The sequence below is a fragment of the Ambystoma mexicanum genome, chromosome 10 (assembly GCF_040938575.1).
Source record: "Ambystoma mexicanum isolate Mex_15411 chromosome 10, UKY_AmexF1_1, whole genome shotgun sequence".
NCBI classification, from domain to species: domain Eukaryota; kingdom Metazoa; phylum Chordata; class Amphibia; order Caudata; family Ambystomatidae; genus Ambystoma; species Ambystoma mexicanum.
Genome location: NC_090932.1, coordinates 690125190 through 690141517, shown reverse-complemented (window position 1 = coordinate 690141517; position 16328 = coordinate 690125190). Strand labels below are relative to the sequence as shown.

The 16328-nt window shown below is 46.3% G+C and overlaps 1 protein-coding gene and 1 long non-coding RNA gene across 2 annotated transcripts in view; one reads left to right on the top strand and one right to left on the bottom strand.

Moving 5' to 3' along the window:
* The window catches only part of LOC138491656 (uncharacterized), a 253298-nt gene that overhangs the window by 12207 nt on the left and 224763 nt on the right, over positions 1-16328 (bottom strand). The gene's annotated exons all lie outside the window — the stretch shown is intronic.
* Positions 3409-16328, top strand: part of ZBTB38 (zinc finger and BTB domain containing 38) — a 360986-nt gene continuing 348066 nt past the window's right edge. The window contains exons 1-2 of the mRNA XM_069618289.1: positions 3409-3665; positions 4404-4523. Coding sequence (XP_069474390.1) covers positions 4479-4523 — 45 coding nt within the window. The 5' untranslated portion in view covers positions 3409-3665; positions 4404-4478. The remainder of the gene's footprint in view (positions 3666-4403; positions 4524-16328) is intronic.

Here is a 16328-nt window from a genome sequence, read left to right as displayed (position 1 = left end):
CTTAAACCCTTCACTCTGATATTGGACTGATGGGAGCTGTTCTCAAGGTTCTCTGCCTGGAGTTCTAGGTTGTGGGTAGCTCCGGTTACCTGTTCTAATAGAATGCTATTCTGTTTGACCTCTTCTGATATCTCCGATAGGCCTTGTTCCGTCGTGGCCACTCTTTCCCCAAGGTCATTAATTTCCTTTCTGACTTCCCGAAGCAATCCCTTGAGTTCCGCTTTCATTTATCCAAATTGGTCCTGGAAGGATGCCATCATCCTGTCTTCCATGCCCCTCAAACATTCTTGCAACTTTTCCTTATTTAGTTCCATGGTAAGGGGGTTTCCGACGTTCTCTCCTCTCACTGATTGCTTCTCTGGAGTTGATCCCTGTGTGTCATCTTGTTTTTGTCTCCAACAACGTTCCAACAGCCTTCTTGCGAATTGGTCATCCCTTTAGCTCTGGCCAGGGTGTTTTTGACTTTTGCCTCTGGCATCTGGAGGACATTCCCCATCTTACTGGCTTTGTCTCTGGTGTCCTGGGAGCGATTCCCCCTGGTGCATTAATGTTCACCCTGCCCGTAACTTCTTATGGGGGGCCAACACTGATGTTTATTGTGTTTAGTATAGTCTTGCGTGGACTGTAGGCGTGTGTAAAGAGGCTCCGTTGGTCATGCCCCCGTTCGCCACAGCCTTTTCCCACTGCCCGTGGGGAGGGTACCTGCATCTTTCTCCTTATGGGGTAGCCTAAAAGAGGGGGGGTGGAGGCGCTCCGAAGTCCTTACCCCTACACCGATGACAGATAGAAGTCCAACCTGCGCTACGCGCTTCTAATTTCCCTCCATCCACTCTATGTGGTTTTAGTGCATTTCAATTACGTCCCACGGGGGTGGTGGGGATCTGCTCCAGGACCTTTCGATGTACCTTCCTGGCTTATACTGTGTTCTTCCACCGCTTCTCAAAGGGCTCAGTTCTGCGGGTCGCCTGCTGCGTTCAGGCAGGCTCCTGCATCCGTTGTCACCTACAAGGAGCAGCAGCTTACTTTCTTGTCCTAGACACAGTCGGGCCCGTCCCTCCTCGTCTGCTACTTCTGCCTGCGCCAATGTACCTCCCCCAACCAGTGGGGCCACCTGGAGCAGCGCTTTCGTTTGCTGCCTTATGCCCCTTTCCTGCACCGCTGATATTCCCGATCGGAAGAGTCACCCGGAGCAGAGCTTCTGTTTGCTGCCTTTTACCTCCAGCTCCAGTGCTTCCATAGGCTCACCACCAATCGTTTCACCCCCTGGCGACCCTCACACTCCTTTACACCCGATTTGCAGCCAACTGGGCTGTCAGGGTCCCGCCGTCCATCCACTTCATTTAGGGTGACGAGAGAGGGGGAGTGCTTCCTGACAGGGCTAAGAAGGGAGCTGAAGCGATATCCGCAATACATTTGCTGCTACGATGTGCACGATGCATGCTTCAGGAGGCCCAGACGGAGGACTCCAAACATGTCCTCACACATGACAAGAGTGGCCATCTTGGAATCCCTTTGTTAACTTTCTATTACCGCAATATCTCAGAAGTAAGCTATATATAAAAACAAATCTATAATACATTTAAATCAACCTGTATTGAAGAAAAAAGGAATGGAATGCTTTGAAGGCATGTTATCCAGAACATTTAAAAGTGAGCTAATGTCACAAGAGAAGGAAATAATGTCTGTTTAATAGCACCTACCTCTCTGCTGGCTCTCAAGCTAAAGAGTCTGCATGACAAGCATGCAGTCTTGAAAGAGGAGCGGGAAGGATACATCTCTAAACGAATGGATTTTTAGTTTCAAAGACGACTCAAGGTCCAATATTGGGTTGCTTTGGCACATCATATTCTCACAGGCTGCACCTCATGTTACGCTCTCCATGTTTCATCCCAAAAAGTAATCAATTCGGAATGCAGGTTTTTAAAATTCCAGCCGGATGCACAGGTTAATATTTTAAACCCTGAGAGTGTCAATCTTCAAGAAAGGAGAGCCTATCCTAACACTGTGATGGGCCATGACCCTCAGCCTCTGTTTAGGATACTCAGGTACTAATGGAATAGAACTCATGTCCACCTACTTGATTTACATGCAAATCTGTAAAACATTTGCTGGGTATTATACAAGATATCATAAAGTTGAATTGGCACAGATTTAAGCTCTACTAGCTGCAACACCAAGACAAGTCATTAAACTATAAGGCAAAAAGAAAGCGTTGTTAGGCTGCCAATTATACAGAAAATGTAAAAGTGAGCAAATGTAGCTACAACAGAACAGAGTCATGAATGTTATATCTATTGTAACTACATTGACTCCTTTTTAAATTTCAGTATGATTTGACCTCGCATCACGACTCTTAAACATGTGCCAATTCAGCCTTTATAATATCAGACAAAAATAAATACAATGTTGTATCTAAATGAGAAAGGTTTAAGACTGTGGCAACATTGTTGAGATAAGAACCCCACTAGCTGAGATTTTAATACTTTTTTAAACATTATGTCAAACACTGAACATTTTGAAACTTCTTCAGCATGTCAAAGTGCTGCATTAACAGCGATATAGCATGATCCCATGAATCCTAAATGCAAAACTGATACACAATGTGAATAAGCTTGTAATTATCTCAAAATATATTTTAGCCAACAGACTCCAGCCCTTTGGGTCCTCTGCGGATCTCCATAATATCAGTATATAAACACAATGGAGCACGTTTCACAGCCATGCAACATTAGACTATACGCGTTCTGAATTCTAGAATCCATAACAGCCGTGCACTTGCTGGTCAGGCACGCATTTCTAATTCCATTGCTCTGATGAATAGAGGATGTGTTCTGCATGCTGCCTAAATCGTCCTTATGTTATTTAGGTCAATATTTTTAGAGTTTGCAGTCTCCAACACTGGTCGGTGTGTAAAGAAGATGCAGTAAGTATCCAAGTGTTTCCCTATCAGCAATGTTCTCAGATTGCTCTCATTACCTTTCAGAGCTGCTGCAAAGCATTGTGTCGTGTAACATTATTCCATGCAGCTGAGCAGCTACAATTTCTGTACCGCGGATATATTTAGCACGCTCATAGCTTGTGGTTTCAAGGGCGCAGCCTTAATGCAATTACATAGCTTATCATGTGACCAGAGTTCTGCTTGTGTGGTTTGTCAACATTGCTGTGGATTGCATGTAATAAATTTGCTATAAGAACGTGAACAATTTGGGCTGTTTTTTTTTTAAATATCTTTTCTTCTTTGCCCTGGAAGATGCAAGATATTTTTGCTTCTCTATTCTACCTTCTTACAACGCTCAGGATATTGCTGATTTAGAAATGAAACGTAGCTATGATCTTATAGCACTGAAATATATCCTGAAGGGGGAGGACCAGGCGTGTGACTGTTTTGATGTCAGTTTCTCCATTTAGCAAACAGATTGCTACATTTGGTACAGCAGAACAGGAACAGACATTTTGCATCCGGTTTAATCAAATCTTTTAAAGAAAATGCTGGCAGACAACGGCATGGCTGTACTGGGTAGAGTTGTGAACAGTGTATGAAATTATTGGACTTGTTTTTGCCTCTCCAGTTGACGTTATTTTTTTTCTCCCTTCTTTTCTGCTGAACCAAGACAGTAGCTGATACGCAGAGTCTGTCACAACATTAATTAGATACAGCGTTTAAGGTGAGCTGACTCCCTCAAGAGTGCTGCGCTGCAATACGTCCCTTAACTTCTGCAAACCTTAAGATGGTAGGCAGGATCATGTCGCTTCTGCTGCGTGCATGCTGTGTACAGAATTAATTATACGCTTCTCTGTATTTCAACAGTGACGATACAAATACTCGGTGTGCCGTCAAGAAGCTGAAGCGCATTTCTTTTTCCTCATAGGCTTTGCAATATGAGTATCACCTTTTGGCGCATGCTTTCGCTTGCTACCGCTTGCATGTCATTAGATACAAAACTCTATTAAGACAGTTTTAAAAAAAATGCCAACTGTTTTCAGTTGGTGCATGTGATTCTTCTTACCTTTACTATGGTTAAATATTTATGTTGTATTGATCACTAATGTGAATCTCAAATTTAAGCACTCTAACCTTATGTGTTTATTCAGGTAAAAGGGCTAGGGGGATCTATTTTTATCTGTCATACAGACACATTGTACACAGGTTTACGGCCATCGAGCCTACACTTTATGTCTTGCTATCATAGGCTGATTTTCAGCAAACGTGACAAGTGGTCTTTGCGGTGGCCTGCTACAAACCTTGAACCCTTAGAGAAAAGACATGCTGGAGGCGCAGCTTCAGGACAGCTCGCAAGAGTGTGTCTTGCTCCCACCCCAATCCTTTTCTCGACTGATGAATTCAGTTTACATGAACAGAGTCTCTGCTAAGGCTGCTTCTCATCTCCTTTTGACGACCGCAGAATCTGAACAAACTGTAAATGGGAAGATCGCGAAGTCATTGAGTCTGCTGCGCACAGCACACAAGGATTGCGTAGATGTGCTGCGCGCAAAAAAGGCGCCGAAGAATGAGCAGTTGCAAGGTAGGTCTGATTTTGCTCTACATAATTTTTGTTGAATGCAGAAGCGGCTTAGACTGGATGGAGTATTTTGCTTTTGTCAGCTTAGAAAAATAACTTGTACAAGTGCTTTCCAAATTGTATAAACCAATTCCCTTTTTGATGCGCCATCTATTCCCCCAAGATTTGTCCCAAGGATTCATAGGTATTGTGAACAGCATGCTTCTAGCAGTAAATCAATCATTCAGTGCATATGAAAGGTGTAGCACAATGTACACTGGTGAAAACGATTTATTAAAAATGGAACAAATTCTCAGACAAGAACGGCTGAATTTGTTAAGAGTATACCTCGTGGCCTCAATAAAAACAACAAGTGTGCATTGTTTCCTAATTTAACAGCATTTACCTATTGCCCGGCTGACGAAGCTACCATGCACACGAACCGTGTTTGCATAACAGCTGTTTCTGTCCGTATCTCGTTTAATACAAAAACTGAGCCATCATTTTCTTTTTTTTTTATTTCCCCATGGATACAGAGATGAGCTTGCATGGCCTATTAATGTCGCCAAAAGACAAAAAATAGGGTGCACTTTCAATAGCATAATGTTTGCTACATTGGCACAAAGTAGAAATGACTACATGCAAACTGTTCTTCGTGGGAAGGAGTACTGCCGCTTGTCTGTCTATTGTATCTCAGTACATTGTAGGGCAGTATTAATGCTGGGCCGCAACCAGTTTCCATGGCAACCAGATCTCGCTAAAAGGTGATGGAACGACACTTTACCCTCCAGTGAAACTGCGTAATGGAAATTGCAACACAGCTATGAATAGTCACGATTACTTTGAAATTGTGCAACAAACAGAGATCATTCTTACAAGGTTACGCATGAAGATACTAACACTGGAGGATTTTCTCGAGGGAAATTAAATGGGTTGGGATTCCTCAGTTCTAAAAACATTCTTTGAATGGGCACCATGGGGCCGGCGCTTGGGCAACATGTTAACTGTTAATAACGTTAGAAAAATATCATAGCCTGTCATCTTTTTTTGATTGCCACAATTTTTTTTTTTTTTTTTTACAAATTAGGAGAAATCGGCTCACTTCCACAACGGAGATCGCTAATTCATTAAGCAATCTGAGTGAATTCTTAGTCCGCCTCACGTGGTGCATTTTAGGCAGCTACGCTGAGCTGTTAAAAATATTTGCTCACATTCAAGTACCACAGTTATTTACATCCGAAATCGGGGTTGAAGGACGATTGTTAAAAGTAAACCCCATGGACTCTGGCGTTTCGTTAAAATGGCAGCCATTTTATATAGCCCCCGTTAGCTCTAAAATGGCTGCACCATGCGTTGTGTTTATACAGACAGCATCTGAGACAAAGAACGAAACAGACGCATCATGCTGTTGTAGCCATTTTACTCCAGTGAACGCTGCATGAGCATGTAATAGAAATAGAGCCACTGTAGCAGCTGCGTGCATCAGCGCAAATAACCCCTTTAGATAAGAAAAAAAAATCGCTTTATCAGAATAGCAGCAGCTATATACCAAGAAATATAGCTGGTCGCAGGAATTATGTTTCTTTTTTTTTTAAATGAATGGTATGCACAAGCGTATGGAAAGGCACTACAGTATTTCATGCATGTTATGCAGACATTCCCCATTCGTAGGCACGCGAGCTATGCACTAGAATATTCTTAATGAATATGTAGAAATGGCTTTTCTAACTGATCGAAATAGCGAAGTGGAGTTGCTGGCTTAAAGAATATGTACTACTAAAGGAAATGCTATGTGGTTTCCCTAACCTCAAGGCACAAACGTGTATATTATATCTGCTTTTATGCTAAATCATATGAGGCATCATACATAGCGTCAATCTCCTCAATAAAATAATACACTTTGCATAGCATTAAACTCTTCAAATAAGATCATGTTTTGAACAGTGCTTTGCATGGTTGAATCTTTTTGATAAGACATGCATAGGGTGAATCTCTTCAATGAAATCATGCGTGACTGCAGGTATGCGGTTAATCTCTTCGACAAGACCATGTGTGACAATGCATAGGATGAACCTCTTCAATGATTTAATGTGCAACCCCATGAATAGTGTCAAGCTTTTCAATATGATCACCTGTGACACCATGCATAGGGCCAATACCTTCAATTTGATAACTTTTGACACTAGGCCTAAGATCAACCTTTTCAACCAGCCAATACCTGACACCACCCATAGGATTAATCTCTTCAATAAGATTGTGTGACATCATGCATAGCATCAATCTCCCTAATAAAATAATGGCTACCGCCTTGCATAGAGTTTGTCTGTTCAATAAAATCATGTGTGAACCAGTGCCTAGGGTTAATCTGTCTTTAATAACATCATGCATGACATCGTGCATAGGGTCAATTTCTTCAATAGGATTCCGGCTAACTTGACTAGCGTTAATATCGTCCATAAGGGCATGTGTGATACAGTGCATAAAGTTAATCTCTACAAAAAGATCATGTTTGCCATCATGCAAAGGATCAACCTCTTCAATAAGATTATGCACAGCAATATCCATAGCGTTAATCTCTTCAATAAGATTGTGTGACATCTTGTATAGCGTCACTCTCCTTATTAAGATGATGCCTTAAACCTTGCATAGAGTTAATCTGGTCAATAAACTCAGGTGTGAACTAGTGCATAGGGTCAATCTCTTCAATAAGATCATAACACTATAACATTAACACCTTGAATAGTGTTAAACACTTCAATAAGGTCATGTGTGATATATCTCTCCAATAAAATCATGCGCAGCCTCATGCATATGGTCAATCTCTACAATAAAATAATGTCCAACATCATTCCTAGGGTTAATCTTGTAAATAAAATCATGTGCGACCCAATGCAAAAGGTAATTTTCTTCAATCAAATAATCCATGACGTCATGGAAAGGAGCAACCTCTTTAATAAGATAATTCCCACACATAGGGTTAATCTCGTCAAGTAAGATCGTGAGACAGCATGCATTGCGTCAATCTCCTCAATAAAATAATGCCTAAAACCTTGCATAGAGTTATCCTGTTTAATAAAATCATTTGTGATCCAGTGCGTGGGGTTGAATACTTCAATAATATCATTTATGACATTGTGCTTATGGTCAATCTCTTCAATAGGATCATGAATAACACCTTCAATAGGGTTCATCTCTTCAATAAAATAATCTGTGACACACGGCGTAAAGTTAATCTTTCAATAAAATCATGTGCGACACCATGCATAGGCTCAATCTCTTCCATAAACATAATGAGTGACAGCAGGCAAAGCGTTAATTTCATCCATAGGATCATGACTAACACCTTGAATAGGGTTAATCTCTTCAATAAGGTCATGTATATCACGGTGCATAAAGTTAATCTTTTCAAAAAGAGCATGTATGACATCATGCATAGGATCAATCTCTTCATTAAAATAATGTGTGACACCATGCATAAGGCCACCCTTTTCAATAAGATAAACTCCGACACCATGCATAGGATCAACTTCTTCTATAAGGTAATACTTGCCACTATGTAGATGCTTAATCCTATCAGTAAAACCATTTGTGCAGTGGAGTAACTATGCTGAAAATGTTGAGGAGGGGCATGACATATAAATGAAAAGGGAGCCTGCCATATGAGTGGGACAAAATAACAGTTACTCACCGTAGTGACTACCTTACTCCTAATCCATAGTCCCCTTTCCTTCATACTTGTGGGACATTCTGTCCTTCGGGACGCGACCGGAGCACTTTTGTAAAAAAGCATCAAAAATGTTTGATTGTTGTCCTTCTTTTATTTTTACACAGGGTACCGCACGTGGCCATAACCCCGCCCTCCTGAGCTCCGTCCCACGCATCGCCCTTCAGTCCTTTTTGAGCATGGATGCCTTTCAGAGGTTGAAGGCCTTGAATGCTATAGGCTTCTGAAATACAGGAGGCAATCCATCGGGAGATAGTTGCCTTGGAAGCCGGTTTCCCTTTCGGGTCTCCGAATGTCACAAAGAGTTCTGAGGAGCCCCTGAGTTCACTCGTTCTATCGAGGTAAAATTTCAGGGCTCGCCTGGCGTCTAGGCTGTGTAAGACTCTCTCGGCATCCGATGCCGGATTAGGAAAAAAAAGACAGGTAAGGAGATCGATTGGTTCAAATGAAAATCGGTAACCACCTTAGGCAGGAAGGAAGGATGAGTGCGAAGCACAACCTTATCCTTATGGAAAGTGAGGAACAGGTGTTCCACAGAAAGCACATGGAGCTCACTTACTCGCCTCGGGGATGTCAGTGCGATCAGAAAAGAGACCTTCCAAGAAAGGTATTTGAGATCGGTAGTGGCCATGGGTTCAAATGGTTTATGGCATAACGCAGTGAGGACCACATTCAAATTCCATTTGGGTTGAGGGGTGCGCACCGGCGGGAAAAGATGAAGCAGACCTTCAAAATGGCTTTTAATTACCTGATTAGTCAATGAAAAGGAACAGCTGTCTGTGGACAGGTAGGCCGCAATGTCAGATAAGTAAGTCTTGCAAGACAAGACAATACATGAATGCCCGAAGCTGCGAGGTGAGACACGAATTATAGAACAGTGTCAAACGTAGCGTGCCTTGGGTCAAGCTGTTTAGCTAAGCACCAGTGGCAAAAACAGAGCCCTTTTCTCCTGTATAGAGCCCTCATAGAAGGTTTCCTGGCTGCTTATATTATGTGCATGTTGTCCTCAGACAAATTAAACTGGGCTAAAGATCTTAATTCAGGCACCAGGCCGCCAAGCTGAATGATTGTGGGGAGGGTTGCCACATCGGGTGATTGCTCTGGTTAAGAAGGTCGGGAGTAAACGGCAATATGATCAGAGGAAGAACCAACAGATGCTGAAGTTCTGAAAACCAGAATCTGGCTGGTCACTAAGGAGCTATGAAGAGTAGAGTGCAATTCGATGCATTCCTGAGCTTGCAGAGTGGCCGATGAATCAGAGTAAGTGGAGGAAAGGCATAAGCTTTCATGTTGTGCCACGGAATCGCGAGATCGTCTCCCAAGGTAGACACCCCGAGGCCATCTTTGCATGCATACCAAGGAAGTTTCTTGTTTGTATAAGTCGCAAAGAGGTCCAATTCTGGAGTGCTCCATTGGCGAGAAATGGTGGAGAGAACATTGCTGTTCAATTCCCACTCGTAACTGGATGCTGACTGGGGGCTGAGTGAGTCTGCAGTTACATTGATGTGACCCGGGATGTGTACAGCCAGGAGCCAAACCTTGTGCTGGATGGCCCATTCCCAAATATGTATGGCTAGGTCCACAAGGAGAGGAGACTTGGTGCCACCCTGCTTGTTGACGTAAAACATCGCCACAGAATTGTCTGTGCGAACACGGTCTACCTTGTTCGTGTTCGACAGTTGAAGAGCCTTGAGCGCCAGAAAAATAGCCAGGAGTTCCAGATAATTGATCTGAAACTGCCTGTCCTGAAGTGTCCAAAGGTCGAATACTTCGAGGTCACACATCGTCGCACCCCACCACAGAAGGGAGGAGTCCGTGGTAAACGTCACTTTTGGGCAGGGCTCCTGAAAGGATGCCCCCACCGAAAGGTTGCTGATCGAGGACCACCATTGTAGATCCAAAGTCATGCAGGAAGGAACTGTCATTATCTTGGAATCCAGGTCCGAAGCCTGAGACCACGAGCTCTGAAGAGCCAGCAGAGTATGCCTCATCTTCAGACGTGCAAGAGGAAGGGCTAGCCTGCAAGAAGCCACGAGGCCCAGATGTTTCTAGAACCACCAAGTCATCATGTGCGAAGACTGGAGGAAGAGCTTACACGTGGCTGATAGGTCCGCAGTCCTATCTGCCGTTAGGAAGACCTTAGTACTGACCGTATTCCAACGGAAACCCAGTAAAATTAGGTCTCTACAGACCGTCATGGAAGATTTCCGCCAGTTCACTGACAGCCCAAGGTGGAACAGGAGCTGGAGGAGAGACTGGAGATTGATCAATGCCGTCTGTGGGCAAGAGCTGCATAGGAGCCAATCGTCCAAATATGCATATACATGAACACCCTGCAGCCTGAGGAAAGCTGAGATGACCGACATCTTTGTAAAGACACGTGTCCGCGAGCTGAGACCAAAAGGGAGCATAAGGAACTGGAAGTGTTCCTCTCCCAGGGAGAACCGCAGATATTTCCGATGCGGTTCCTTATCAGGATGTGCATGTATGCGTCCTGAAGGTCCACTACACTGAGGCAGTCGTCCTTCCGAAGAGAGGACTTTATTTAGCAAGGCGTGATCATCTTGAATTTCTCTTGGGGAAGAGAAAGATTGAACTGGGAAAGATCAAGGAAAGTACACAGGCCAGCCTGGTTGGGTTTGGGCACTGTGAACAGATGAGAGTACAAGCCCTCCCCTTGCTCCCTCAGGGGAACAGGCTCCACCGCCCTTAGATCTAGAAGGGAGTAGTTTCTTACCTGTAACTCCACTTCTCCAGCATTGGATCTTTCATGGATTCACATGCTGTGAATATTCCCCGTCGTCAGGCTGGAAACCTCGGTCATTTTAAAAAAGCGTTTTCCCATGGAAAACTTTGACACTTTAGTGTCCTAGCAACGTCTTTTTTGGACGTAGGGTATAAATAGCCCCACCCCCGTGCCTTCCCTTCAGATTTCAACCGTCTCAAGTGTTGGGATCACCTCATGCTCGTTCTGATTCTACACGTGTTGGTGTGTTGTTTTTGTACAATGTCTTCAGGAAAAGCTTTGTTTTGGCTCTGCGCGACTTGCGGGCTGAAGAAAGTGTATGAGGGGGATGGGCACATGAACCGCATATATTGCCTTTACCCTCATCGCTCCGTCGATTCCTGCGAAATCTGTAAAGGATTCTCTCAGAAAACGCTTAAGGACCACAATCGGCGGCTGATGTGTTGGCTGAATGAGGGCCCCTACCCCTCATCTTAGGTGGGGTCGGTTCGTGGCCTGGCGTCTGAGAGACCTGTTCAAACAGTTCCTCGCCGGTCATGTCAGCTGAACCATCGGCTAAGAAGTCTCGGCCTTCTAGTACGGAGAAGAGTGGTCGCGCCTCTTCGGGCAAATACCTGCCAAAGGGGGTGCCGTCGTCTTCCAAGCATGGTCGTTCGGACCAGTCCTGTGGGTCGGAAGGAAGGCCCGAGAAGGCGTCTTCACTAGTGAAAGACAAGAAGGGCTCTTCGAAACGCTCCTCTTCAGGAGACCATCGTGGGTCACCCTCCAGTAGAGAGTCATCGAAGCATCAATCCAGTGGGACCAAGCGGGCGGGATCGCCTGAAAAACCTACATCACAGGTGGCGTTTCCAGCTACGCCATCGTCGACTGTTTCGCTGCCAGCTACACTGCCTACCTCCACAATTGTGTCTTCGGCTCCGGCAGCGGCAATTGATAAAGGCCCGAGGATCTCATCGTCGACGGACAGCTTGCTGCAGACAGGTGGAGCGTGGCAGCCTTCTGCTTTTGACGCTCTTTTACCTGACACTTTTCTACAGCATGAGGCGGCTCTTTCAGTGTCATCGGTGGAGGATGAACGGGAGCCGGTGGTAAATCCGTCGGGCCTCAGCTTACAGTGTGTTGGCCCTTCGACGTCGATGGGAGTGGGGTCTGGTCCATCCAGTTACCCTCTGGTGAACCCGTAGGCGATGTTGTCGCTCCAGGTCCTGTCTACACTACAGTCCTTGTTGGGGCAACTAGATTCCAGATTGCCTCCTCTGAATGTGGCTCTGGTGGGGCCTATGTCGTCGCTGCAGGGGTTCCTCCGCGTTCGACGGCTGCAACTGAGTTGCCGACACCTCTGCCGATGAGCGCCCTCGTTCCCATCCTGAAAAGGGTGAGCTGCCGGACTCTGATTCGGACTGTGTGCCTAGAGACACTATGTCATAATCAGATAAAGATTTGGTGGTTTGGATACTCGCTTTAGTCTTTGTGAGTTCCTCATCTGTAGAAGAATGGAACAATTCCTTGCTATCAAAAGGAAGGTCCAGTACTTACTCCTGCAGTTCCTTTGAGAACTTCATTGCGTGGAGCCATGCCTGGTGGGAGATGTCAACCACGACCATAAGGCCTAGAGCAGAGCTATCTACTTGGCCGTCCTGCAGCTTCCAGTAGATCCTGTGCCAACACTTTGGCATCCGACAAACCGGCTTTAAAGTCGTCTAGCCTATCCGCAGGAATACACTCCTAGAAATCGGCTACCTATTTCCAAAGCCTCAGATTGGCTGCTGCCAGGATGAGCTCAGTGTTAGCTTGACGAAGTTGGAGCGCCGAATTGGAAAACACTTTCTTGCCAAAGGCATCCAGGAGCTTATCTTCTTTGGAGAGGATTTGGGCCACTGCCGTGGAAGATGCAGAGGCCGGCTTGGACTGGAGGGTGGGTGCAGCTACCACCATTGACAAAGTGAGCGGACAAGCCGATAAGGCTATCTCCTCGGAGGCGTGAAGCTTGTATCGAGCGTCAATCCTCTTGTTGAGATGTAGCATGGTATGGGGTTTATCCCAGACCTTACGGGCCTCAGCCAGGACGTCCTTCTGGAGGAATAGGCTGGTGAGGTCCTAAGGTGACAGGGTAAAGGCTCCAGAAAGCACCCTTTCCTTTGGAGTGGGGCCTCAGGTACTGGAATATCAAGCGGGGCCATCATATCCAGGACCCAGTCAGAGCGGGGCTGTTCCTCGCTATCCTGATCTGCTTGAGGCTCATCCAGCAAAGCGGGAACAGAAGACTGGTCCACTGCGCATAACACCTCAGGTTTTAAAGTGTTATCCCACGCTGCCGGAGTCTTCTCTATGGGAGACAGCAGGGGCCGAGGAGGGAGTGATGAGGAGGTCCGACAAAAAGTGGTGGAGGAGTTGGCACCGCCGGGACCTGCGTAGGAACAGCTGGGGCTGAAGGTGGGACAGGAGGTTCAGGGTACATTTCCCTGAAAAGACCTTTAAAATACACCCTCATGGGGTCAGAGTGCATGAGCGTCTGAAACGTCCCAAAAAACGCATCCTCAAACAAAGGCTTAGGCGCTGGAACAGGCAGAGGTCACTCTTGAGGGGCATATCCCCATGAACGCAATGAGAATGGTTGCCCGGAGGGCCCACCACCGGCCGGATCCACATAGATCAGTGGCACGGAACCAGGATGGAGCAAGACTGTATGAGGCAGCGGTGCCCAAGCACGCCAATCGAATGAAGGGCGGAACAGGTTTTTGTTGTCCACATAGCATGGAAAAGGCTGCTCAGCCCCAACAGAAATGCTCCCAGCACCAGACGTCGTGAACGTTGGTGTAAGAGAGGTATCCAAAATGGCCACCGTGGAACATGGAGGTTGGGCCGCCATTTTGTTGACACCTGAGGAGAATGCGTCACAGGCGAAGGTGAGGCAATTGTCTCCTCAGGGGAGTCAGGGGACTTAAGTAACACTTTAGCCTTGAAACAAGGATCCTTGGCTGAGCCGGTGCTGGCAGATCTTGGATGTTTACTGGACATCTTACGAACTGCCCCAGAATTAGCCTCGAGTGGAGGAACCTCGGCAGAGCCGGTACTGGAAGGCCTGTGGTCCGTGACCGCCTTCTTTGCCCCCTCGACAGAACCGGTACCACCACGACCCTAAGCGTGGGACGGTTGAGGAACGTACCTCACCGACAAGACCCTCAAAGAGGATCCCTCGATTCTGTCGGTGCTGGAATTAGCCCCAAGAAGAGGAACCTCAGGTTTTAACCTGGGACAAATAGCTCCCTAATGAGGGGCCTAAAGCCATGACTCCGTGTGCAAAGCTCCAGAAACGGAGACCTGGGGCATACCCCAGTATCAGTGTGGAAAGCTCCAGAAATGGAGAAATCAGGGCGAACCCCGGTATCCAGAGCCACAGAAGAACTAGGCTGAACTTTAGCACCCAAAGGGTGAACCTCGGAACAGTATCTGGTTTTGGCAGGTCCGCTGCAGGGACCCTCACAGACAACTCTCGTGCGCCTATTATGCCCCTTGTGGGGCACCTCAGGGGGACCCCTGGTAACAGAGCTACTCAAGCCCCTCCCGGTTCTGGAAGAACACGGGAAGGAGTACCATGCCGGGGCACCCTATAAAGTAGAGAACTTACCGGGCGTTTCTTCTTTTGGTCGATGAAGAGCTGAAAACGAGGTGGAGGAACGCGCTGAAACACCTCCCCTCACGAAGAAGCCGACGTTGGAGTGCCCGGACAGAGAGGGAATCGCAATAGAAGCACGAGTTATGTTACTTTGCATTTATATAGTGGCATTGGTATGATCTCAAGGCGCTGATAGGTTAAACGCCCTCTGGAACCGTAGTTCAAGTCAGTAGAGAGAGAGAGAGAGAGAGAGAGAGAGAGTTATAAGGTGCGTGTGTGCACCGGATATGTGTGCAGCAGGTGTGGCGCTCGTATGATAGCTGCTCTTAGCGGTAGGTGTGGTGGTTGGGAGATCAGGAGTATGTGTCTGTTCTGGCAGGGTGATACCAGACTGATTCTGGCTGCATTAGGCCTGAGGATAACGCCTAGGCTGGCGATTCTGCAGCCATCTGTGTTTAGTTAGGATGATGGGGAGTATGTGGCAGGTGTTGGTATGAGAACAGCTATACCGAATGTGTCATAGTATCGCTGTGTTCTAGTTGAGTGGTGGTGTATAGAAGAGAGTAAGCATGGTGATGTTATATGGTGGTTTTCAGTAGGTGCTTGAGATCGAGCGCCTTCATGCTCCATGCATTCCATGCACTCCAACCATTCCATGCTCTTCAACTGTTCCGTGCTCTTCAACCGTTCCGTGCTCTTCAACCGTTCCGTGCTCTTCAACCGTTCTGTGCTCTTCAACCATTCTTGCACAATGTCCATTCCATGCCTTCTATCTGTTCCATGCATTCCATCCATCGCATGTACTCCCTCAGTTCTATGCACTTCATCTGCTCAATCAGTTCCATGCATTCCATCTGATCCATGCACTTGGTCCAATCCATGCATTCCATCCATTCAACCTACTTCATATGTTACACCCTCTTCATCCGCTCCACCCTCTTCATCCGCTCCACCCTCTTCATCCGCTCCACCCTCTTCATCCGCTTCATCCGCTCCACCCTCTTCGTCCGCTCCACCCTCTTCGTCCGCTCCACCCTCTTCGTCCGCTCCACCCTCTTCGTCCGCTCCACACTCTTCGTCCGCTCCACCCACTTCGTCTGTTCCAGCCACTTCGTCCGTTCTACACACGTCATCTGTCGCACGCACTCTGTCCGTCCCATGCATCCCATCCGTCCCATGCACCCCATCCATGTCATGCACTTGATTAATCCATTTCATTTGTTGCGTTCGTTCCATGCACTCTGTCATTCCATGCCATCTATCCGTTCATGCACTCTATTCCGTGCACTCCATCCGTATCATGTACTCTTCCTTTCCATCCTCTCGTTCGCTTTATTCCTCTCGTCCACTTTGATCTTCTCGTCCATATAATTTATTTCATCCATTTCTTTCATTTCGTCCACTTCACTGCTTTCATCCAGTTTATTCCTTTCATCCACTTCACTACTTTCATTCACTTCACTCGTTCTATTGAGTTTATCCGTTTTAATTTACATTAGCGGTTATTAGTTTTCGATTTCTCGCTCGGATCATGCTGCTGGGTTGTTACTTATGAAAAAGCAGCTTTGGGCTAAGGTCATTGATTGCTGTTATCGAGTTTGAGTTAAGAGTCGATTTTAGGGGAAGAGCCATGTTTTCAGTAATTTGCGGAAACACACGAGGTCCTCGGTGAGTCGGATGTGGGGTGGAAATGCGTTCCACAGAGTGGGGGCTAGGGCTGAGAATGATGATCCACCTAACCTG